General features: G+C 54.5%; 6 protein-coding genes across 6 annotated transcripts; 5 read left to right on the top strand and 1 right to left on the bottom strand.

Annotated features, from left to right (window-relative positions):
• Positions 1 to 236: 236 nt before the first annotated feature.
• LRP88_07625 (kinase-like domain-containing protein) lies at positions 237 to 1226 on the top strand (the record flags this gene model as incomplete). The annotated part of the gene is made up of 3 exons (XM_083244146.1): positions 237 to 467; positions 522 to 800; positions 852 to 1226. The coding sequence occupies 3 exons, from the start codon at positions 237 to 239 to the stop codon at positions 1224 to 1226; spliced, it is 885 nt and encodes a 294-aa protein (XP_083098640.1).
• An 815-nt stretch (positions 1227 to 2041) lies between these two features.
• Positions 2042 to 3530, top strand: LRP88_07624 (kynurenine--oxoglutarate transaminase; the record flags this gene model as incomplete). The annotated part of the gene is made up of 5 exons (XM_083244145.1): positions 2042 to 2103; positions 2161 to 2493; positions 2548 to 2717; positions 2765 to 2980; positions 3034 to 3530. The coding sequence occupies 5 exons, from the start codon at positions 2042 to 2044 to the stop codon at positions 3528 to 3530; spliced, it is 1278 nt and encodes a 425-aa protein (XP_083098639.1).
• A 993-nt stretch (positions 3531 to 4523) lies between these two features.
• LRP88_07623 (molybdopterin binding aldehyde oxidase/xanthine dehydrogenase) lies at positions 4524 to 8726 on the top strand (the record flags this gene model as incomplete). Its single annotated transcript, XM_083244144.1, has 4 exons — positions 4524 to 4705; positions 4756 to 6954; positions 7006 to 7019; positions 7069 to 8726. The coding sequence occupies 4 exons, from the start codon at positions 4524 to 4526 to the stop codon at positions 8724 to 8726; spliced, it is 4053 nt and encodes a 1350-aa protein (XP_083098638.1).
• A 2971-nt stretch (positions 8727 to 11697) lies between these two features.
• On the top strand, positions 11698 to 14271 carry LRP88_07622 (Zn(II)2Cys6 transcription factor domain-containing protein; the record flags this gene model as incomplete). Its single annotated transcript, XM_083244143.1, has 7 exons — positions 11698 to 11854; positions 12139 to 12161; positions 12401 to 12418; positions 12549 to 12921; positions 13043 to 13863; positions 13963 to 14159; positions 14220 to 14271. The coding sequence occupies 7 exons, from the start codon at positions 11698 to 11700 to the stop codon at positions 14269 to 14271; spliced, it is 1641 nt and encodes a 546-aa protein (XP_083098637.1).
• A 480-nt stretch (positions 14272 to 14751) lies between these two features.
• LRP88_07621 (SPO22/ZIP4 family meiosis protein) lies at positions 14752 to 17925 on the top strand (the record flags this gene model as incomplete). The annotated part of the gene is made up of 7 exons (XM_083244142.1): positions 14752 to 14809; positions 14869 to 15395; positions 15443 to 15766; positions 16224 to 16571; positions 16960 to 17413; positions 17467 to 17642; positions 17695 to 17925. The coding sequence occupies 7 exons, from the start codon at positions 14752 to 14754 to the stop codon at positions 17923 to 17925; spliced, it is 2118 nt and encodes a 705-aa protein (XP_083098636.1).
• Positions 17926 to 18460: 535 nt separating this feature from the next.
• On the bottom strand, positions 18461 to 21004 carry LRP88_07620 (transcription factor domain-containing protein; the record flags this gene model as incomplete). The annotated part of the gene is made up of 1 exon (XM_083244141.1): positions 18461 to 21004. One exon carries the CDS (start codon positions 21002 to 21004, stop codon positions 18461 to 18463), a length of 2544 nt encoding a protein of 847 aa, XP_083098635.1.
• Positions 21005 to 22354: the final 1350 nt, after the last annotated feature.

The following is a 22354-nucleotide window of genomic DNA, read 5'->3' as shown; positions in this document are numbered from 1 at the left end:
CACGAAGACAACACCTGCAGTGCAGTTATCCCGTCCCGTCGTCACTGCAGTGCAGGCCGCCGGCGAGGTAGGACTCCTCCTCCTGCTTTATCTTATGCCTTGACCCGTCCATCGCATACACCAAAAAAAAACCCATCTCTTCAATCTCGACCTTTTTCAATCATACAAACGCTCTTTCTACGCCAACAAAGAACACTTCTGCCTACCGCACCCACTGGGCGCTTTCTTTCAACAGCATGTCGTCGCTAGGGGTTTGGGATAGCGAAGACGTTGAGCAGTCCAGGGTTCGGAATCGCGACTTCCCTGGCGGCCCTTACATTCGAGGGACTCTTCTGGGTCAAGGCGGCTTCGCCTGCGTTTACAAGGTTCTTCGACCATGCGATGGAGGCGTGTTTGCCGGCAAGACCTCTCCTAATGCAGTGAATAACCTCCGCAGGGAGGCTTCCGTGCTTCGAAATCTGAACCACGTAAGTGAAATATGGCCTATACTTGTGCAGCTGATACTTATCAGGTTGATAAAGGAACACATCGTCAAGTACATTGACTATTACGAGGACGCAGACTATCCCTCCGCAAATGTCCTCGTGCTGGAGCTCTGCCCACATGGCAATCTGCAAACACTCATCAACGACTACACATATGGCGTGCCACAGAAGAAGACGCTGGAAGTGATGCTTCAACTCTCACGGGCTCTTCGATACCTCCACGGACAGGGTCGCTACCACGGGGACTTTAAACCGCGAAATGTCCTGGTTCGATCGTGGGATCCCGTCAACGTGGCCATGGCCGACTGCGCGGATGTCAAGCGAGTCATCAACATCAACAGCCGCGACAAGCCACACGGGACAAAGTCGTACTGGTCGCCGTACGTCTTCAGACACAACCGACATGCAGGGACCAGCGACGACATCTGGGCCCTGGGCGTCTCCCTGCTTGCCATGATGTCGCAGTCTCCCAGATTCGTCAAGAAGGAGGAGCGCATGTATCCCCGACAGTGTCACACACACGCCCAGAACCTGCTGGACCTGAACCCGGATCACGACATTGTCCGGCTTGCGAGCCGCATGCTGGACTGGAATACCAAGGCTCGAGTGACGGCGGCTGAGCTTGTCGATGCCATCCCTGGCATGCTCAGCAAGGTCGAACGACAAGAATATGAAACAGGGATGGCGAAGAGGATGGAACTCAAGATTCCAGAGGGCTTTGAGCCCATCGTTTTCTGGTGATGAAGGGTTGAGCGTGAAAGCTACAGGAGAGTTGAGGGGATATAATCAAGCGGAAGCAAGGTTGTAGGCATGGACTTTGCAATTGTATGAGAGCTTAATACAAACTGCGACACAGTCTCAAATTCTGTGGTTTGCTGAATCAAACTGATCAGTTGAAGCTCTTGTCATGGTGAGAGTGATAAAGTAGGATGTATGCAGCCGATAACAACATCGAGGTTCAACCTTGAAGCCCAACCCACCTCCGGCCTCGGCCGGCTCGTATGAAACTCGGCATCGGGTCGGAGGCGGGATGGAAGAGGGTACCATCGGAAGCAACCCGACGCAGGCCGGGGCTCGTTTCTTGAATTGCAAGACCTCGAATGAAAGCTGATTTGACGAGCCTCACAGCGTCCTACCCCAGTGTGGAGTTGTCGAACCAATCCTCGCGGAAATAGAATCAAGTCCTCATCATTGGAGGGTATGACGCGATTCGCACTGTCTCCCCAGACTCCACAGCATTAGTCATCAGACCTTCGTCCCCGGTTACGGCGATGTCGCAACCGCCAAACCTTGTGGAGAGGAGACGGCTCGATGCCCAATTGAAGACTTGATTTGAGAATCTTTCCGCGGGAAGATAATAAGTGAGATGCCCTGAGAAGACTTGCCTGCGAAAAAAAATAAAGGTCATCTGACTAATACCCAGGATAGGTCGTTTGTCGTGGTTGATGTCGCGCTCCATATTAACCACGGGCCCCTCCTCTCAGTCTGTGCTCCTCCGGACCGCACTTCGAAGCATCACCCCTCTTCACTCGAGAGCCTTCTCCAGCAGCGTCACCATGAGCCAGACACGGAAGCTTCAGCCTGCGGCGCGGGTGGAGGGCCAGAGACAGGATGTCTGGTGAGTCTTGGCGCATCAGCTTTGACGAGATACGACTCTGACTCTGCTGGCTGACAGGTCCATCATCAATGAGGCCGCTGCCTCTTCTCCCAACCAGCCTATTGTGAACTTGGGCCAGGGTTTCTTTGGATATAACCCTCCCAAGTTCATTCTTGATGCTGCCAAGGAGGCCTTGGACCGTGTTGAGTGCAACCAGTATGCTCCCGCCAAGGGACGACCTCGGTTGAGAAAGGCCATTGCGGATGCCTACTCACCCTTCTGGGGTCGTCAGCTGAACCCTGAGACTGAAGTTACTGTCACCACCGGCGCCAATGAGGGTATGCTCTGTGCCTTTATGGGCTTCATCGAGCCTGGTGATGAGGTTATTGTCTTTGAGCCTTTCTTCGATCAGTGAGTGCCCCGCTACCCTATCAGTCCCTGAGCGGCTCACTGATAGGCATCTAGATACATTAGCAACATCCAGATGGCTGGTGGAAAGATTGTTTATGTGCCTCTGCACCCTCCTGCGTCGGGAGCTACTAGCAACTCATCTGCTGCCGACTGGACTGTTGACTTTGACGAGCTCGAGAAGGCCTTCACTCCCCGCACCAAGATGATTGTCATCAACACTCCCCGTGCGTACTTTAAACTTGAAATGTGGTTTCAAGCTGACAACTAGTAGACAACCCTGTCGGCAAGGTCTTTTCTAAGGAGGAGGTTCAGAAGATTGGAGACATCTGTGTCAAGAACCAGGTCATTATCCTCTCCGATGAGGTGTACGACCGTCTCTACTATGTGCCCTTTACTCGAATCGCCAAGGTTTCTCCAGAGGTTGAGAAGATTACTCTCACTGTGGGCTCTGCCGGAAAGAACTTTTACGCTACTGGCTGGCGCGTTGGTACGTTGACTTCAACCATCTTCAAAGAGTAGCAGTAACTGACATGTTTATAGGCTGGCTGATTGGCCCCCCTGAGCTCATCCAGCACGTCTCTGCCGCCCACACCCGCATCTGTTTCTCCACCGTGGCACCCCTCCAGGAGGCCGCGGCCGTCGGCTTCGAAAAGGCTGCCACCAACGGCTTCTGGGACCAGACGATCCAGGAGATGAAGGGCAAGATCGACCGACTCAAGGAGGTCTTTGAGGAGCTCAACCTGCCTGTCACCTACCCCGAGGGCGGATACTTCCTCCTCGTCAACATGGCCAAGGTGAAGCTCCCCGAGGGCTACCCCTTCCCTCCCCACGTGGCGAGCCGCCCACGCGACTTCAAGCTGGCGTGGTTCCTGATCCAGGAAGTTGGCGTCGCGGCGATCCCTCCGACTGAGTTTTACACCGAGAGCAACGCGCACCTGGCTGAGGACTACATCCGGTTCGCGGTGTGCAAGAACGATGATGTGCTGGAGCAGGCCAAGGAGCGTCTAAGAAGCCTGAAGAAGTACATCCAGGAGTAAGAGTAAAGATCAAAAAGCGTTAAATGGAGGGTTAGATATTTGATAGATGAATGCCATAGATTTACTTTGAACAAATCGGGAAGTGTCCCGTATATGCGTGTCTACCCTTGCTCATGCACATCGGTCGATTGATATGTACGTAGAAGCATACTGGGAACCTGGGGAAGTCGGGATAAATCCCCGGATAGGATGCCAAGAGATAGCCATGTTGATACCTGGAGCAGCTACAACAAGGTGATGTGGCTCGAGCAGTTTGTGCTCGTTGATAGGTACGGGGTGATCTATATAGACCAGAGTGATTTCTGGGACAAGGGCAAGAGTTGAGCAATACTATATACCTTGACAGCCTTATCTATTACAAACCTCTATCTTTACTGTCATGTATAAAGGTCCCTCCCTATCTCAAGGTGGAAGCCCCCGATCAAACTCCCCGCGGAGCCGGCCGAGGCGGTGGACCCTTCCGGAGCAATCGAGACGTGGGGTAAGCGGCATGTTCCCCGCCCCGGTGGCGCACGGGTGTAAATCTGCCCTTATCAGTGGCGATTAGCACAGTACTACGCCGTCTCTGACTGGCGGGCGAATCAAACAATGGATCTGGCACTCGCTGCCGCAAGCAAACTCGCCCGCGTTTGCTCACCGTTCACCTCCCCTAATCGACACGGGCGTTTTTCAATCAGGGAAGGTGCTGTTGCACAAGCGTGGACTGTCAGTGGTAGAGATGACGCACAGATGTCTGGCCTTTGCTGCTTGGTGATACCGCCCCCTCCATCTTAACCTGTGCTGGCGCGTCTCGTGAGCGTCTGTCTCTCCCCCTCCCCCTCGTCAGGAACCTCGGTTTGATATGAACCCTTAAAAGGAGCCATTGCCTCTAGTTTCGAAGCTTGTTTCTTCTTCTTCTTCTAATTGCTTCCTCTTGCCACTTGATAGCAGGCGATTCTGTTGTTCTGTGTCGATACTGCTATCTCATACCTACTTGACCGCATCACAACCATCATGGCGCCGAGCGCCGTGTCTCCCGTGCGGGACACCAACCCTGAGCCCTTGGCCACTCTGACCTCCAAATTCGACGATACCCTCCGCTTCTATTTAAATGGGACAAGAGTTGTGCTAGACGAGATCGACCCGGAGATTACAGTCCTCGAATACCTGCGGGGAATTGGACTTACAGGGACAAAGCTGTAAGTGCTCTGAAGTCATCGCGAACCTCCCATGCTGACATATCCAGTGGCTGTGGCGAAGGTGGTTGCGGGGCCTGTACCATTGTGGTCAGCCAGTTCAACCCCACGACGAAGCAGATCTACCATGCCAGCGTCAACGCCTGCTTAGCTCCTCTCGTCAGCTTGGATGGCAAGCATGTCATCACGGTCGAGGGCATCGGCAACACCCAGAGGCCCCATCCTGCCCAAGAACGGATTGCCAAGTCCAATGGCAGCCAGTGTGGTTTCTGTACCCCTGGTATTGTGATGAGCTTGTACGCTCTGCTGCGGAACAATAACTCGCCTTCGAAAGACGACGTCGAAGAGGCTTTTGACGGGAATCTGTGCCGATGTACGGGTTACAGGTCGATTCTCGACGCGGCTCAGACGTTCAGCGTGGATAAGCCTGGTGTAAAGTTTAAGAAGGCCGGAGGAACTGGATGCTGCATGGAGAACGGCAACGGTCCACCCAACGGAGGATGCTGTATGCAAAAGGCGAACCTGGACGACGCGCCGATCAAGAAGTTTACGCCCCCGGGGTTCATCGAGTACAACCCAGAGACAGAACTCATCTTCCCGCCCGCCCTGAAGAGACACGAGCTGCGACCTTTAGCCTTTGGGAATAAGAGAAAGAGATGGTATCGGCCCGTCACTCTCGATCAGCTCCTTCAGATCAAGGCCGCACATCCACAAGCCAAAATTATTGGTGGAAGCACAGAGACACAGATAGAGACCAAGTTCAAGGCTCTACATTACCCTGTCTCGGTATACGTTGGTGATATTGCTGAGTTACGGCAGTACAGCTTCAAGGACGATCACCTCGAGGTTGGCGGAAACGTCGTCTTGACTGATCTCGAGATGATATGCGAGCATGCCATCCCACATTATGGACACGAGCGTGCTCAGGTCTTTGAGGCTATGCTTAAACAACTCAAGTACTTTGCAGGTCGTCAGATTCGAAACGTCGGCACCCCAGCTGGAAACCTGGTTACGGCCTCGCCAATCTCAGATCTGAACCCGGTGCTGTGGGCGGCCAACGCCGTGTTAGTCGCCAAGTCGTCAACAAAGGAGACGGAAATCCCTGTCTCTCAGTTCTTTACCGGATATCGAAGAACGGCTCTTGCTTCAGATGCAATCATTGCATCAATACGAATCCCAGTTACCCAGGAAAAGGGCGAATTCTTCAGAGCATACAAACAGGCGAAGCGGAAAGATGACGACATTGCCATTGTTACCGGCGCCCTCCGGGTGAGGCTGGATGACGAAGGTATCGTCACAGAAGTTAATCTCATTTATGGCGGTATGGCTGCGATGACCGTTGCCGCCAAAACAGCCATGGAGTATCTTGTCGGGAAGCGCTTTGCGGATTGGGATACCCTTGAAGGGACCATGAGCGCTCTCGGCCGAGACTTTGATCTGCAGTTCAGTGTCCCTGGAGGAATGGCTTCATATCGAAAGGCTCTTGCTTTTGGCTTCTTTTACCGATTCTACCACGATGTTCTCACGATTCTCGACGGTAGCTCGAACCATGTCGACAAGGAGGCGATTGATGAAATCGAGAGAGATCTATCACAGGGGCAAGTTGACGAGCATGCTGCGGCTGCGTATACAAAGGAAGTTACCGGACAGTCCAAATCTCATCTGGCCGCCCTGAAGCAAACGACTGGCGAAGCGCAGTATACCGACGATATTCCTCCCCTGAAAAACGAGCTTTACGCCTGTTACGTTCTCTCAAAGAGAGCCCACGCCAAGATCATCTCCATCGACTATGCAGATGCACTTGATATGCCTGGAGTGGTGGACGTCGTGGATAAGGACGATATGCCATCTGCGGATGCCAACAAGTTCGGACCGCCACATTTTGACGAAGTCTTCTTCGCAGAGGACGAGGTATTGACTGCAGGCCAACCGATCGCCCTGATACTAGCAACTTCACCTGCAAAGGCGCAAGAGGCAGCCAGGGCAGTCAAGGTGGAATACGAAGAACTTCCTGCGGTTCTCTCGATCGAGGACGCTATCGAAGCAGACAGCTACCACAAGTTCTTCCGCGAGATCAAGAAGGGCGATACGGAGGAGGCTTTTAAGAATTGCGACCACATCTTTACCGGAACGGTGAGGATGGGCGGACAGGAGCATTTCTACCTCGAGACGAATGCCTGTCTAGTCGTCCCCAAGCATGAGGATGGTGAGATGGAGATATTTGCCAGCACACAAAACGCCAACGAGACGTGAGTCTAGCCCCCAGAGCATCATTTCGGTTCTAACATTTCCCAGGCAAGTATTTGCGTCACGAGTGTGTGACGTGCAATCAAACAAAATTGTCGTACGCGTCAAGCGATTAGGCGGCGGTTTTGGTGGAAAGGAATCACGATCAGTGGTTCTCAGTTCTGCAGTGGCTCTCGCGGCAAAGAAGACCAAGAGGCCTGTCCGCTACATGCTGACACGGGAGGAGGACATGGTGATAAGTGGCCAACGACATCCCTTCCTGGGCAAGTACAAGGTGGGAGTCAACAAGGACGGCAAGATCCAGGCCCTGGACTGTGACATCTTCAACAATGCAGGATGGACGTTTGACCTGAGCGCGGCGGTATGCGAGCGAGCCATGACGCACGTGGACGGGTGCTACAGTATCCCCAACGTGCATATCAGGGGACGTCTGTGCAAGACGAACACCATGTCCAACACAGCCTTCCGAGGTTTCGGCGGGCCTCAGGGCATGTTCATCGCCGAGACGTACATGGAGGAGGTGGCGGATCGGTTGGGCATGCCGGTCGATCAGCTACGGCAGATCAACATGTACCGGAACGACGACAAGACGCATTTTGGCCAGGGGCTGGGAGACTGGCATGTGCCGCTCATGTACAAGCAGGTGCAAGATGAGGCCATCTACCCGCAGCGGAAACATGCCGTGGCCGAGTTCAACAAGACCAACAGGTGGCGGAAGAGGGGCCTGGCCCTCATCCCGACGAAATTTGGCATCTCCTTTACCGCCCTGTTTCTGAACCAGGCCGGTGCCCTCGTGCACATCTATCACGACGGCTCCATCCTGGTGGCCCACGGCGGCACTGAGATGGGACAGGGGTTGCACACCAAGCTCACGCAGATTGCTGCACAGGCGTTGGGTGTGCCGCTGGACAATGTGTTCATCTCGGAGACATCGACCAACACGGTGGCCAACGCGTCTGCAACGGCAGCTTCGGCGTCTTCAGATCTGAACGGTTATGCCATCTTTAATGCTTGCGAGCAGCTCAACGAGCGGTTGGCGCCCTATCGAAAGAAGCTGGGCCCAGAAGCAACCATGAAGGAGCTTGCCCACGCTGCTTACTTTGACCGTGTGAACCTTTCAGCGCAGGGTTTCTACAAGACGCCAGAGATTGGTTACGACTGGAACACGGGCAAGGGCAAGATGTTTTTCTACTTTACACAAGGAGTTGCCGCAGCTGAGGTTGAGCTTGACCTGCTGACAGGAACATGGACTTGTGTGCGGGCAGACATCAAGATGGATGTGGGACAGTCGATCAACCCGGCGATCGACTACGGTCAGATCCAAGGAGCGTTTATGCAAGGCCTTGGCCTCTTCACCATGGAGGAGTCACTCTGGCTGCGGAACGGGCCGAGTGCCGGACACCTCTTCACGCGGGGACCAGGCACATACAAGATCCCCGGGTTCCGCGACATCCCCCAGACCTTCAACGTGTCGCTGCTCAAGGACGTGGAGTGGAAGGAGCTGCGGACGATACAACGGAGCCGTGGCGTGGGGGAGCCTCCGTTCTTCATGGGCAGCTCCGTCTTCTTCGCGATCCGGGACGCGCTCAAGGCGGCTCGGGCGCAGGCCGGGGTAGCGGCCTCGGGGCAAGGCGAGGACGACGACGGGGGCCTGCTGAGGCTGGAGAGCCCGGCGACGCCCGAGAGGATCAGGTTGGCGTGTGAGGACGACATTATGCGTAAGGCGAGGGTTGTGCCCCGGGATGGGGAGAAGAGCTTCTTTGTGGCGATCTGATGTGATGAAAAGTGTGGAGGACGGGACGGCAGATGGACGAGGGGGGCCATGTCTTGGAGGCTCGGTCTGGGCCAACGAGACAAGGTCACGGCAAGTGACAGAGTGGGACAGGATGTGTCAGGGGCTTGGTGTTTACTGTTTACTCCGTAAAAGAGCATTGTTCTGGATGGTGGTTGTATATGCAACAGGTCAAGGACGGATGCATGGCGTGAAATGTGCTGTATGTAGATGATGATGATGATGACAACAACGACGATGCTGAAACCAGCCTCGATTTAGATGCAACTACATCTCGGTGCAACGATGTACCGACAGCACAGCATCATGAAGATTTGCAGAGAAACGAAGGACGTGAACTTGGCCCTGCAGTGGGCGACATGTTTTGATGCAGAGACGCCAAGCGCCTGTTGCGCTCTTGCAGATCGAGTAACATCTCAGAGGTCACGCTTTGCGAGGAATTGCTTTGTCCAGCCACGCGTCTTGGAGAAAGATACATGTCGTTTCTTCTTCGGACTGGGCGCCGTGTCCGTTGCGGGGGTTTTGAAGGGTACAGATTGTGCTTCAGTCAAGAGATAGACTCTCAACAGCCATGGACCTGATAATTCATCAGTTCCAGAAGCCTGGATCTTGAATGATCAGCAGATATACAAGCTGTGGCACCAGACGGCCGGGTGGTGCTAGGGACCGACCGCACCGCCTCAGGCACGCAAATTCCAGCCTCCAAAGTCAGTGCCTGGTCCTGACCGTCCATGTCACCGATGTCTTGCATCGGCCCAACGGGGTTGGGATGGTCATCATGTCGCCTTACGTATGCAAGTTTGCATGTAAGTGCAAGGCAAAGTACCTACACCGGGTGCTTGAAGAAGAGGCCGCACACACACACAAAAACAAGAGAACGAATTGGCTTGAGAGGAACACGTCCATGATGGTTGTCACAAGGCATATCATGAGGCGCGTTGACAGGCGTGTCATGGATGATTGATAGCCGCGCATAGCCGATGTCCGGAATGACTTTTTCTCTCGTCAGGACGTTTGGCAGTTCCATCCAACTTTGGGGGCTGGCAGAAGGCGGGGGTAGGTATCCAATTGAGCGGTGAAGAAAACGAGGCCTCTTGCGAAATATACCATGCGAGATTGCAAAGCTATGGCGATGGGATGGGCATCAAGAGGCCTAGGTACCTACGCAGCGAGTGAATTCATTCAAAGAATAGCCCAGGTGAGAGATTACCCAATGTGGAAAGGCGCCTCGAGTCTAGCGCCATGGATCTTCCAAAGCCTTCTCCGTCTTCCGCGGTACGGATCTCTTTTTGGAGGGGGGGAAAAAAACTCGTACGCTTCAGATGCCATCGTACCAGGCCCCATCGTCCAAGCTGAACATCAGATGATATGCCTGGCAGATACACAGCCGGTTTCATTTGGAACAGAGCAGGGGAAAAGTGGCCTGACAGCAAAGAACGTTGGCGTAACGAATCACTGGGGTTTCTTACGGACGGGCCAGACAGAGAGTCAGCAGATGTGAAATGAATTTCTCATCTCTGGTGTGTGATGGGGAGGGGGCTTGGCTTTGAGCTTATTCATGCTGTGCCTGTCCCATCCCCCATTCGGCTATCTTGTGCTGCTCATTCTTTTTTCTCCTTCCGCTCTGCCGCGATTTTCGGCTCCGGGGAATTGTGAGGGGTCCGAGAAAGTGGTGTGTTTTCTGCTGATTGATGCAATACAAATCGATCATCCATGGAAGCACAGTCTGCTCTCAATATCATTCAACACTGTACCTATACAAAGTGTTGGTTTCACTGTCTTGTTATGTAAACCAGCTGTACGGTGCTTGCGCTAACGAGTCGGCTTGTGGAGCTGTTGCGCGCCCAGAGGAAGGGAAGGTCAACCCGGGCAGGGGAGTTTTGGCTTGGAAGCTGGGAGAAGAAGGCGTCTCGTTGCGGTCACTTGCTGCGGGCGTTGAAACTAACAGAGCATACAGTGCTGTAGAGGCAACCCGGGATCCGCTCCGGCCGGCTTCTAATGCTGCTGCTCACCGGGGAGGCCAGCCAGCGCTGCCCCGCCATTCCCTGGCCCTGACCGTCAAGTCATTGGGAGTCGTCCATTGTGATCCGTTTCTCCATGGAGCCATGAAGCAGTTTCATCCTTTCATCCTGGGCTGGCCTGAGCTGGCCTGAGCTGGCCTGAGCTGAGCTGACGACACGGACTATGGCCGTCTAGAATCAATCAATCGTTCAATCAATCTCGCTGACCACCGGCGACAGAACCAACTGATGAACTAAACGCCTAGGAACTGAACTGGCTGATCACCGAGAATAGATCCACACTCCACTCACTCCCCTCGTGCGTCTCCTTCAGCGTCGTCCTGCCCCCACAGTGGTCAACTAAAGCCCAGCCCGTTCCGGCCCCAGGTCAGGCCAAACTTCACCGTCCAGGTCCTCAATCAGTCTGCCAATTTTGTCTCTCTCCGACTTGTTTTGTTTAGAGACGGTCCCTTCTTTTACCTCCCCCGAGCCAGCCTCGGCTGCTGAGCTATCAATTCCAAACACCCGACCCCCAAGCTGCTGCTGCCCTGCCGCTGCCGACTGCCGTCTACAGTGCCGCTGTCTGCCTCACCTGAGCCTTGCCTTTCCTCCCACCTCGGCCTCACTCACTCCACCTCCGCCGCCACCGTCGATTCTTCCCCCCTCCCCCTCCACGGGACCATTTCCCGCGCGCGCGACACACCTACGGTGCCAGAACACATTCACCCTTGCCCGAGGCTCACCAGCCGCGCATGCGCTTCGCAGAGACGTCACAGAACCGAACCCCATCACAGACAGCCGACAACCATCGTGCGGTGCGGATGGATCGTGTCGCGTTCGGCTGAGCCGTAGACCTCGAGAGAAAGACGACCGCCGCTGCAGCGAGCCGCAAATGATCTGCGAACCTGACGCCCACTGCGTAACCTCGAGATCCAATGGGAGCATAGGACAACATGACCGACCGGAACGCCGCTGCCATGGGCAAGAGCGTCAAGGAGGACCCAGCCAAGGGTGACGATGGCAAAGCCAAGAATCGCGACAAGAGCTCGAATAGCGCCGCCACAGGCAACCACAAGACTCCTACCAAGAAGAGACGCAAAGTGAACCACGGTACGCCCAACCTAGAATGCTGTTGCTTTAACCTGTCTTGTCCCTTGTCGTATGCGCATGCGACCAAGCCCGCGCCGTCGTTTGGTTGGTTGGGAGTTGCGGCTCTGGTTGTTCATTGTAGATGAGGTCCCAAGAGATGCTGAAGCACAACAAACCAGCCACCTGCCGCCTATGGCAACTCCCAGCTACGGCGGACAGGCGGGCTTCGGCGCGGCGCATGACTTTATTTTGAATCAAGACTTGAATCTGGGCTGACACTGCCGGGGGCGCGCGCGTTCCTACAGCTTGCGTATATTGCCGACGATCTGTAAGTCAACCTCAAACTCAACCTATGCGCACTTCGCATTGGCTGCCTCGAGGTCTCTGAGACGGCCTCGGGCGCTCCGAGGCGCAGGACTATTTGCTGCGTCGACTGTGGTGCGACGATGCAACGCCTACGAGTCGACTTGCCTTGCCTTCCTGTCGACCCTTGCCCTGCCCTGCACCCGCCCCGAGTCCTGAGATAGAAGAGACGTTGCTGACACCATGTTTCCTATGCGCCTATAGCACATGACATGCGATCTTGTATGTAAGATCCTGGCGAACCCCCTTGATGCGCAGCTCAGCTCAGCTGGCAGTCGTATTTGTCTGCCAGGGCGGAAAGGGGGCTTGCTTCTTCCCACCCTCGAAGACATGCCACTGACGTTGTGGATAGGAGAGACCATGCACGAGATGTATCAAGCGCAACATCGGGCATCTCTGCCACGACGAGCCCCGCGACGCCGACTCCAAAAAGACCAAGAGTGTCCAGAGCATACAGAGCACCTCGGTCGTCGACGAGTCGGATGCCCAGTCCGACATGGCTCGAAGCTCCATCTCGAGCACCATGGGTCCACCGCCCAACTTTGATGCGACGAGGCAGAGAGGTGCCAAGGGATTTGGGGGCGTGCTGGGCCAGGGTAGCCCGCTGTCCATTGTGCAACCCGGTCATGTCTCCGGGCTGCAGGGAAATACGTTGAACAACGGCAACAGCAACGCGAATCAATGTACGTCTTGGGTCCCCTCTGTCCTGCCACTGGGAGGGGCCCGTCCCTTGCTTGTCTCGATTTTTAATCACGAGCGGAGCACGCACGGGTGTGCTCGCCTTGCTGGGGGCTGGGCTTTGTCTTGTCCCTGGGCTGAGCTTTGCTTGTTGTTCCTGATGTTGAGTTGAGAGATCGCTGACACGCCACCCCAACCCAGTCGCTGGCTTTCAAGATGCGTGGATGACGGCCCAGAACCACTTCCATGACATGCACAGCTTCCACCCCAACTACATGATCGCCCCCGAAGTCACCCACGAGTTCAACCTTCTCAACGACTTCCTCCACACCGGCCTGCTCGATGACGGCGGGGTGCCGTCCGAAGACTCCCAGCAGAGCCCGGCGGCATTCAGAAGGTCGAGCCAGTCGGAAATGTTGCCTGGATTCGGCAACAGCAGCAACTCCCTGGCAGCTGGCGGCTCGAACCCGATGTCCAACAACATGTCGGGGGGATCGATGCTGCCACCCCCGACCAACAACCTCGAGGGCAAGGCCATCCCACGGCCGGGGAGCGTCGTGCCCGCCGACAAGGCCCGTGAATACTATCTCCAGGCCGCTGATCCGTCGGGCAACGATACGCCCGAGGAGCGCATGGCACGTGTGCTCAAGGCCAAGTACGACGCCGGCCTGCTCAAGCCCTTCAACTACATCAAGGGGTACGCTCGCTTGGGTACTTACCTCGACTCCCACATTGCTCCGTCGTCCAAGCAGAAGATCCTGCGGACCATCAACCAGTTCCGGCCCAAGTTCCGTGAGAAGGCGCAGGCCTTGACGGATATGGAGCTTGTGTACGTCGAGATGTGGTTTGAGAAGCAGCTCATGGACTACGACCGGGTCTTTGCGAGCATGGCGGTACCAGCATGCTGCTGGCGAAGGACCGGTGAGATCTTTAGAGGCAACAAGGAGATGGCCGAGTTGATTGGCGTGTCAGTCGCCCAGCTCAGAGATGTAAGTCTTGTTCCCCCGACGCACCTCCACGTGGTTCCGAGCACCTTGTCTCAGCAAGGGGGCGGTCAAGATATGTTTGCTGACGCTAGTTGAATCTAGGGCAAGATTGCGTTGCACGAGATTCTCACAGAAGAATCAATGGTTCGCTACTGGGAGGAGTTTGGCACCATCGCTTTTGATCCGGCGCACGAGACCCTCCTGACGGCCTGCTCGCTCAAGAATCCCACTCCTGGGTCAAATCATCCTATTGTGAAATGCTGCTTCTCGTTTATGATTCGACGGGATGATCACAAATTGTACGTGGGGAGCTTGATTGAGTGTCATGTTGTGTGTTACTAATACCTTTCTTTTACTAGGCCAGCCTTAATTGTGGGCAACTTTTTACCCCACGACCCGCCTTCGCAATGACGACCAGGGGGGTCTTGAGATGACCTCATCTACAGTATCTACACAATTGGATATGAGCCTCTTTAGGATTAACCAGGGGCGGTCGAACTGAGTTGAAGGAGATATGCCTGATTGGCACTTTGGAAACAAGGGAAAGAGAAAGGGCGCATTGGTTAGGTTAGGTTACGTTACGCTGGATTTGGAAAGCGTATATATATTGTCTATGACGCATTAGATAGCAAGTGTCTGTCTATATATGTCTATCGGTTTTTCAATAACCATTTTTGGATCGTTGTTGATACTGGGTCTTGGCTGATTGGGCTGAAGTTCGCCTCACCGTTCTAGGTGACTTGTGTATAAAGGAAGGAGCGCCCAGTGCCGCTGCCATCTACGCAACAAGCTCACATGACATTTCCCGCAGACATACCCAGTTTCAAAAGTTATTCTAGAACAATCATCATCTGACCAGGACCTGCTTCTCTGCCTCCTTTCACAATCAGCATGGCATCGGTCGACCCATTGAGTATCGGCCGTGACAGGAAGATCAGGGGGCTAATAGGTAAAGCCTTACCCCCACGAGTAACGAAGGGAGCGGATTATTAACCTAGGTTCTCTCAGAGTTCTCCACGGATCTCCTCCCCAAGCTACCAACCTCCCACGACTCGAGCTCGACCGACACTCTTCTCGCCGACTTGAACCATCACATCACCACAGTCAACGCTATATCACAGAAACCCGGGACCGTATCGCCCGAAGCTGCGGAAGATTTGAAGGAGGCTGGTCGGGGACTATGGAACGCATGTATCAGGGAGAAGAGGAAACAGAATGATGTGCTAGCATCACCATCGAGGTCAAAGCTGCTGGTCCGAACACGGCTATTTTCGTTTCTCGTCAATTTTTTCGCCCGAGAGAGCCTCCGCGGGAGGAAGGGGAGCGTGGAAGATGATGCTGTTGCAATCATCAACCAGGGTTTGATGCTGGCAAAGATTTGCATCAACGAGTCGGATCTAGATGCTGCTCGATTGGGGCTGGGCAAGGTCACCAAGTACATCGACAAGCTCAGGCAGTTGGATGCAGAGAACTCCATTGGTCCCGGGCACAGATTGAATATCGAGGCGGAATACCTGACCATGCGCTGCGCTCTGGTAAGTCTGAACCTTGGTATCTTGGAGTATGTCACTAACATATGTAGTCATCGAAAGAGGACCGCCTGGACGTTGCTGAACATATGTATACCAAAGCCGATGATCTCCTTCGCTGTCTCGATCCGTTCTCTGCTGAGCAACTGGCTGACGCACTTCAAGATATTGGGACTAACTTGTCGGGGAAGGGTGACCATGAGATGGCGCTCAAGTGGTTGCGGCGAGCGCATGCCCTCATCAACTGCCAAGAGTTGGAGAGGCTCTCGACAGAGGGGCTGGAGATTCGGATGTCCATTCATCACAACCTTATCCAGACATTGTTGGCGACACGCTCGCCCGAAAGGGTTCAAGAAGCCGACGACTTGGTATCATATGTGGAATCAGAAATCGGGGACAAACCAGTTGTTCTGCATTGGAAACTGGAGATCCTTCAAAGAAGCCCCGGGGAGATCTTTGATGTTGATGCATGCGCAAGCATATTGCGACGGATGGTTCGCTCCCTGGACTTGTCAGATGTCGCACTGGGGTTTCTCCTACACAACATCAAAGAACTCCGAGATAGGGGTTCTCGACTTACAATCGGCCTGCTGGATGAGCTATTACTGACTAGGCTGCTACCATGCGGGAATATGGATTGGATAGGAAAGACGCTTGTTCGACGTATATGGATGGGAACAATGGAAACCGAGGCTTCTGACGCCGCAACGAGACTGGTTCAACTTTTGGAGCAACTGGCAGAAGACTCTAGGCTATGCAGCGTAGATGTTGCAGCCGCAGCACAGTCAGTAAGTACTTTGGCTTGTCATCTGCTAACATCAAATACTGACTTAGAAGCTCATGTGGAAAAAGCTCGACGCGAGTTACGCCAAGAGAGAGTACAACGTGGCGGAGTTGTGGTGCCGGGTTGCGCTCCATCCCATCTTCTCGAGTACAGGAGAAGTGAGCCAGGGCAAGTTTGGGAGACGACTGATTCTCTGTGCAATAGCTCGCAGCGACGCGGATACTGCCAAATCCACCTTTGATACTCTACCGACAGCTGTTCAGAATGACCAACTCACGAGATACCTCATGTTTAAGGTCTCTCTGATCAGCTGGGATCATGACCTGGGTCGCCAGTGTGTCGAGTTTTTGAGCAAATCGTCTGAGAAGGCCAGGAGTCGAGATATTCTGTATGCTTGTGTAAGAGAGGCACAGCAGTTGGGAGACAAACTTTGTACACTGGAGGCCCTGAAGGCGGTGACAGAGACATTTACTGCGGACTCTTCAACGGCGGCAGCGGCTAATTTGCCGTCTGTCCTAAGATGTGCCATCAGGCTGGTTCACATAATCGAGACCCAGGATAATCAGGGGGCGGATCAAGCCTCCGTCCTTATCCAAGATACCTGCGATGTCTTTGAGAAAGGCAAGTCGCTTCCTCAGCCACCTATCAATACTAACACGTATAGCGGCCGAACACGCCAAATCAGACCCGAGGGGTGAAAACGGCAACAAGGTCTTCACAGTTCCTGAGCTAGAATGGTTTCGAAAGAACGCCTACAACGTCGGGGTGACAAAGTGCCATGTCTAGGGACTCCGGCCTTTGATTCGCGTCTTCAGCGCCTGTCTGGTGTTCATCGAGTGCTATCCCCAAGATATCTCGTCGGAGAATAGCGCCGACTTACAGCTCATGGCCATGCGTTGTCATTTTGTCATGGCTGCAGCGATTGTATCCAAGGCACGAACAGAAGACAAGGTGGACGAGGCACTCCAGCGGTATTTAGAGGTGAGGCAGCATGTTGCAGTATTTGATGGACTATTCGAGAAGCATTTTCAGGACACTCTCGCAGCCCGGAATGCTCGAGTTTACACCGACTTGACGGCCAAAATGTCGACACTCTTTGTGTTTGATTTTGAAGGTGCCATCTGTTTGAAGAACTGGGACGATCTGGGCCAGATCATCCGAAAAGCGAGAGTATGTAAAGACGAAAAGATGTACAAGGCAATGGGAGATTGCCTACTAAGGAGCAATGCTTCGGGGAACGGTGCGCACTCTGAGGGCAGAGAACTGACAGAAAATGCTAACACGTTTATCCAGTCGTCTACACAAACCTGCGGCTCATCATCAACGAAATCTTTGCTCTAGAGCAGTTCGACAACCAAAGGCTGGCAAAGTACCTTCGATGCATGTTTCAGGCTGTCCTACCCCTGGATGACAGCCTTGCCTTGCAAGTCGTCGAGCAGGCTCTCCAGATCGCACGCGAGTGTAGTCAGGTAAGTCGCAAGATGTTGACGATGTACGTGCAAAACTCACCCCGACTTGTAGATGCAGAAGCCTTTTCCCACGGACGAACTCGACTGGATTGTTGTCACAACGTTCAACCACGCGCTTGACATCCATGTGAGGGGCGATGGGGAAATGTGCCAGCAGTGGGCACACAAGGCTCTCGCTCTAGCCGAGTATATGAGTGACCGCGGTGATCTAAAAGATATTCTACGCGAGAGGGTTGCCAAGTTGTGTTTGGGCAAGGGGACGTCGATATCTACGTCCAGTTGATTGTGTCTAACAGTTCAGGGGCCTGTGTATTTCCCCCCTGTAAATCTCCCCTGTAGCACAACATATGCAAGTATCTTGATAGAGCCGACTTGGCCTCACACATCGGCGCCGTTGACCAACGGCAAACTCATGTTTCTTATCCATTCATTACCTTACATCCACGCTCGAGGAACAAGACAAAATAAACATACAGCTTTATCTATGGGTCCCGCCCAACGCCAGCCAGGTGCGTGCGTGCATCCGTGTGCCATGCACATGCAATCCATACATCTCCGCTTTCGCTTCGCTTCGTTTCCATGCATGCAGTGTGTGTGGTATCTCCATCCATACATATTTCTCCTGCTCCGATGACTGCCTGATAGTAGCCATCTTTTTCAAAAAAGACAAAGGAAACAAAAAGTAGGACGCCGGCCTGTAAAGATGCCCCTGAACCCATAGCGTACGCCCTTCCCCCAACTTTTCCTCGAGGTAGGTAGGTCCTCGTAATAGACATTAAAGATTCAGCTCCCATTATTCCCATCCTTCGACGTATGCTTCAGATGATGTTGGCAATGCTCAGCCGGTCCTTGCTAGTCCCAGCACCCGTCGTGCTCCCGCTCGGTGTCCTGCTGCCACCTGGGATAGGGCTCACCGCCGCACTGCTCTCCCCCATCTTGGGAGCCTCGGAGCCGAAGCGCGGAATATCGCCCAGCCTTGGGATTTCCACCGTCGAGCCAGGCGTCTCGCTCTTGATAGGCGGCGGTAGGGTCCATGTCGTGTTCGTCGGCGTCGGTGTTGGCGTGGTTGGTGCGACATCCAACCCTCGAATAGCAGCCTCGAGTCTCGCCCATCCACCCCATTCCCTGCTGTCGGTTTCGTCGAGTCCTGTACGTGCTTCAGGGCTGAAAAGTTCGCTGCTAGCTGTGGCGGTCTGCGCCTGAAGTGGTGACGAGGCACGGCGAAGCGGCGTCTCACGTTCCAAACCTGCCCAGAGCCATGAAGCATCAGGGGATGCCTGAAGATCTGCTGAGACATAGGCAATCAAGTCTTCATCCCTGGAAAGCATCTGGAGAAGAGCAGTCTGGTCGACCGAAGGTCGAGAGTGGCCAAAAGCCGGGGGCGCATTCCTGGCCAGATAGTTGGTGTACTCGGTCCGCTTGGTGCCCAAGCTGGAAACAAAAAAGGACAGATACCGTCCACAAGCAACTGTGACATCCCTCCGCCCGTCGATTGAAGCCAAGGCTCTGACGGTTGTCACAGCATGGTCCAGATACCCCGTGAGTAGGAGAAAGAGCCCACAGCGGAAGATGTGGGTGGTCAGCAAAGCGGTGGCCCCATCTGCCAGCAGAGCCGTGTTTGATCGGTGGAGGAGTGAAGCTGTCTCCAGAGCGATGTGTGTGCAACTCTCGAGGGAGGCCATCCTCGCCTCAGGTGGGTATCCAGGGTCGAGATGGTGTCGGTGAAGGAGGAGACGAGCATGGAAGAGATATGCTAGAGGCGCTAGGAAGTGAGGAGCCAGTGGTACGGTACTGGATGGTTCGCAGGCTGGAGGAAAAGTGCTCAAGCATTTCTTGAAATGGGCATCAAGAGCTGAGAGATGGATCGTGGACAGGGCTGGAGGGGTTAGAGCTGCGAGGAGTGAGGTGTACGACCGTACAACGTGAATAACGGCAAGCAGAGAATGGGTCAGAGGCTCTGCTCCGTTGGGCACCAGCATGCCTCCCTCATGGATATACTGATCGTCGACTCCAGCAGGCAATGAAACATCACAGTCCTCATCATTGATCAATACAGGCCGCCCCAGCTCGGCTGCCAGCGTTCTGTCCATGATGTAGATCATCCACCAAGTCCTGCGTCGCATCTCTCCCTCAATGACTGGCCATGGCCCCGATTCCAGATGGAGTCCCAGATCCTGACCAACTCGAACGGCTCTTCCCAGCCATGTCCAAGCCGCAGACTTGAGGTTCATCTCGTTCAGGCAAAGAGTGACAAGTGTCAGTGCCCGCGCATTGTCCAACGTGAAGTCGTTCGCCCATGGATCGATCATCTTGTTTGCCGTCTCAAGAAACTCGGCTGGCTCATAGAAAGAGTTTGGCTGCGAGTTTGACGTTGGGCTAAAGAGGCTGCCAGCAGCGAGAACCGAGAAGAATAATGAGAGCCATGCGGGAGACGTCCTATTAATGCCATTGTTGTTGTATAGGTCATTGACAGCTGCTCGAAAGGTCGGAAAGTGTAGAATCGGAAACATCGTGTGGGACGAGCATTGATAGGCGTGCAACAGCTGATCTACCAGGTGTCTAGCTGGTAGCTCCGGCCTTGGCGGATCAAAGAAGACGGGTGCTCGTTCGCGATACTGGGCCGGAGGCTTCCATATGCCTCTCGAGAAGTCTCGTACATTCGCCCTTGCTCTGGCCAGCTCCGGTACAGGAGCTGGTCGTTTTCGTCGTTTCGGTTCGGATCCGATCGTTGGTAAACTGGGGGTACTCTGTTCAGCTCCCTCGATATCGAGTTCCATCGGGCCCTCCCGGTCTTGAAGTAAACGCCGCAGACCGCTGTTCTCCCTCTTGACCCGTTCCATTTGCTTCTCCAGATCCTGCACCTGCTTGATCGAGGACATGCGCCGGTTCGTCTCCTTGGTGAATTGGCACTTGACATTCCGGCTTGAGCACTCGGAACAACTTGTCGTCTCCGTGGCATCACATTTCACTTTCCTTTCGCGGCAGGCATCGCAACTAGGATCCTTCCTCCGCTGTCGATAAGCTCTCTTCTGTCCCTGGGCGCCGGGAGGACCAGGTAGCTGTGTCGTTTGTGGGCCCGGGGTGCTGACCACCGAGTCGGTTGAGGCGAGGGATTCCTGTCCAAGAGAGGAGGGCGTTGTCATGGGACCGTATGACTGGAAAGACTGGCTGACAGGAGGGAGAGGGGGGATGCCGATCGGTTGAGCCGTCGCCGCTGGATTTAGGCGTGGGTTGGGATTCATGGCCCCAGTCGCAAAGTGGGATAATGACTTGGGCGAAGTGGCAGACGAGACTGAAGACGAATCGTAGGACCTAGTTGAGAGGTTGGGGGAGCGGGCATAAGGGTTCTGCGGTGTTGACATTGCTGAAGAACCTCTTGGGATTGAGTCTCTAGCCGCGCTGGTGAGAGAAGATGCAAGGAGATCCCCGTGGGGGTTGACGTTAAAAGGGCGTTGATCAACGAGCATATAGGTGACTCTGCTAAACAGAAGCTGTGAGAGGTCAAATACACAGAAACCGAGCCACCCTGTCACGCTCTGTTAGGACACGAGACAGCAGAGAGATACCGGTGGTCTGTCCAGCAACCCTGCGCCGGGGCTTCCAAACTATTACCACCAACGTCTTCTTCCCTACCGAACAGTGTAAACCCGTCTCTGCAATAACGGTATCTGAGTTGTTCCAAGGCTGTGTAACCCGAGGCCGTTCTGCTCCGAAGGGGGCCTTCGGCTCATGACCTTGTTCAACGCCTGGAATAGATTGGAGGATCCCAAGGTGCGAGACCGTTACCAGGAATGGACAAGTGATGTTCTGTGGCGCTGTGGTCGGCAGAGGTCTTCGAAATGGCTTCTATTCCCTGCCCAAGAGCCAGTGGCTGGAAAGTATATCTGGACTTGGAGGCCAGCCGGTAATAAATCAGAACGAACGACTTGGGGAGACGGGCAGGCTGCTGCTGCTGCTACTGCTGGGTGAGGAGGCAGACAGCCTGGTGACCTAAACCGGTGCGGTTCTGGAAGGGCCGCGAAAGGGGGACAAGAGTAGGCGAGGCCACGAGGCCAGGGCTGACGTCGTCAAGTTTGGCTCACAGTATCTGGGAGTAGGAGGAAATGTATGGAAGAAGAGGCGCCTGCAAGCAGGTATATCGCTGCCCGTCACCCGCCGGGTACAGCAGCAGCACCGTGTTAGTGGCGCTGGTCCGTGATCCGGGGCTCTCCGCGCCTTAACGCAGATTCGGAAATATTATCTGGGCCAGCTATGGTAAATTGGGGGGAGGGGTGGCCGGACCCTGGGCGAGTTGGCTGAGCAGGGCTGTTGAGATCAGCCATGGCCGCTAATGTGTTTCGAGCGGAGTTGGGCATCCTGGAATAAGTCGCCAGAAAAGACCCCGGATCCCGGTCAATCCATCCATGGGTCCAACAGAGTGCTTGTTTCCAAGCCTGGCCTGCCGAAGGAAGGGAAGGGAAGGGAAGCCCTCTCTCAGTCTGTCTGGTCTGGTCTGGTCTGTCAGAACTCGGGAGCGTGCGATCTTGGACTTGCTAGCCGACCGGCAGGCCTAGTGGCATAATTGGTGGTAAGCGCCGATTCCTTCCAGGCAAACTGTCGCGAGACGAGACGATGACAGCACAGGACCACAGTAGGCAGGATAACGAGTCGTGATAGTAAATCCCCGGCGCCGCGCCGCCCGATTTCACTCTACCAAGCTTTTCTCGGCATCT

Source organism: Fusarium phalaenopsidis, assembly GCF_050370095.1.
Source record: "Fusarium phalaenopsidis strain FUZ10S chromosome Unknown contig_32302, whole genome shotgun sequence".
Taxonomy (NCBI): domain Eukaryota; kingdom Fungi; phylum Ascomycota; class Sordariomycetes; order Hypocreales; family Nectriaceae; genus Fusarium; species Fusarium phalaenopsidis.
This window is presented reverse-complemented; position numbering and strand designations above follow the sequence as displayed.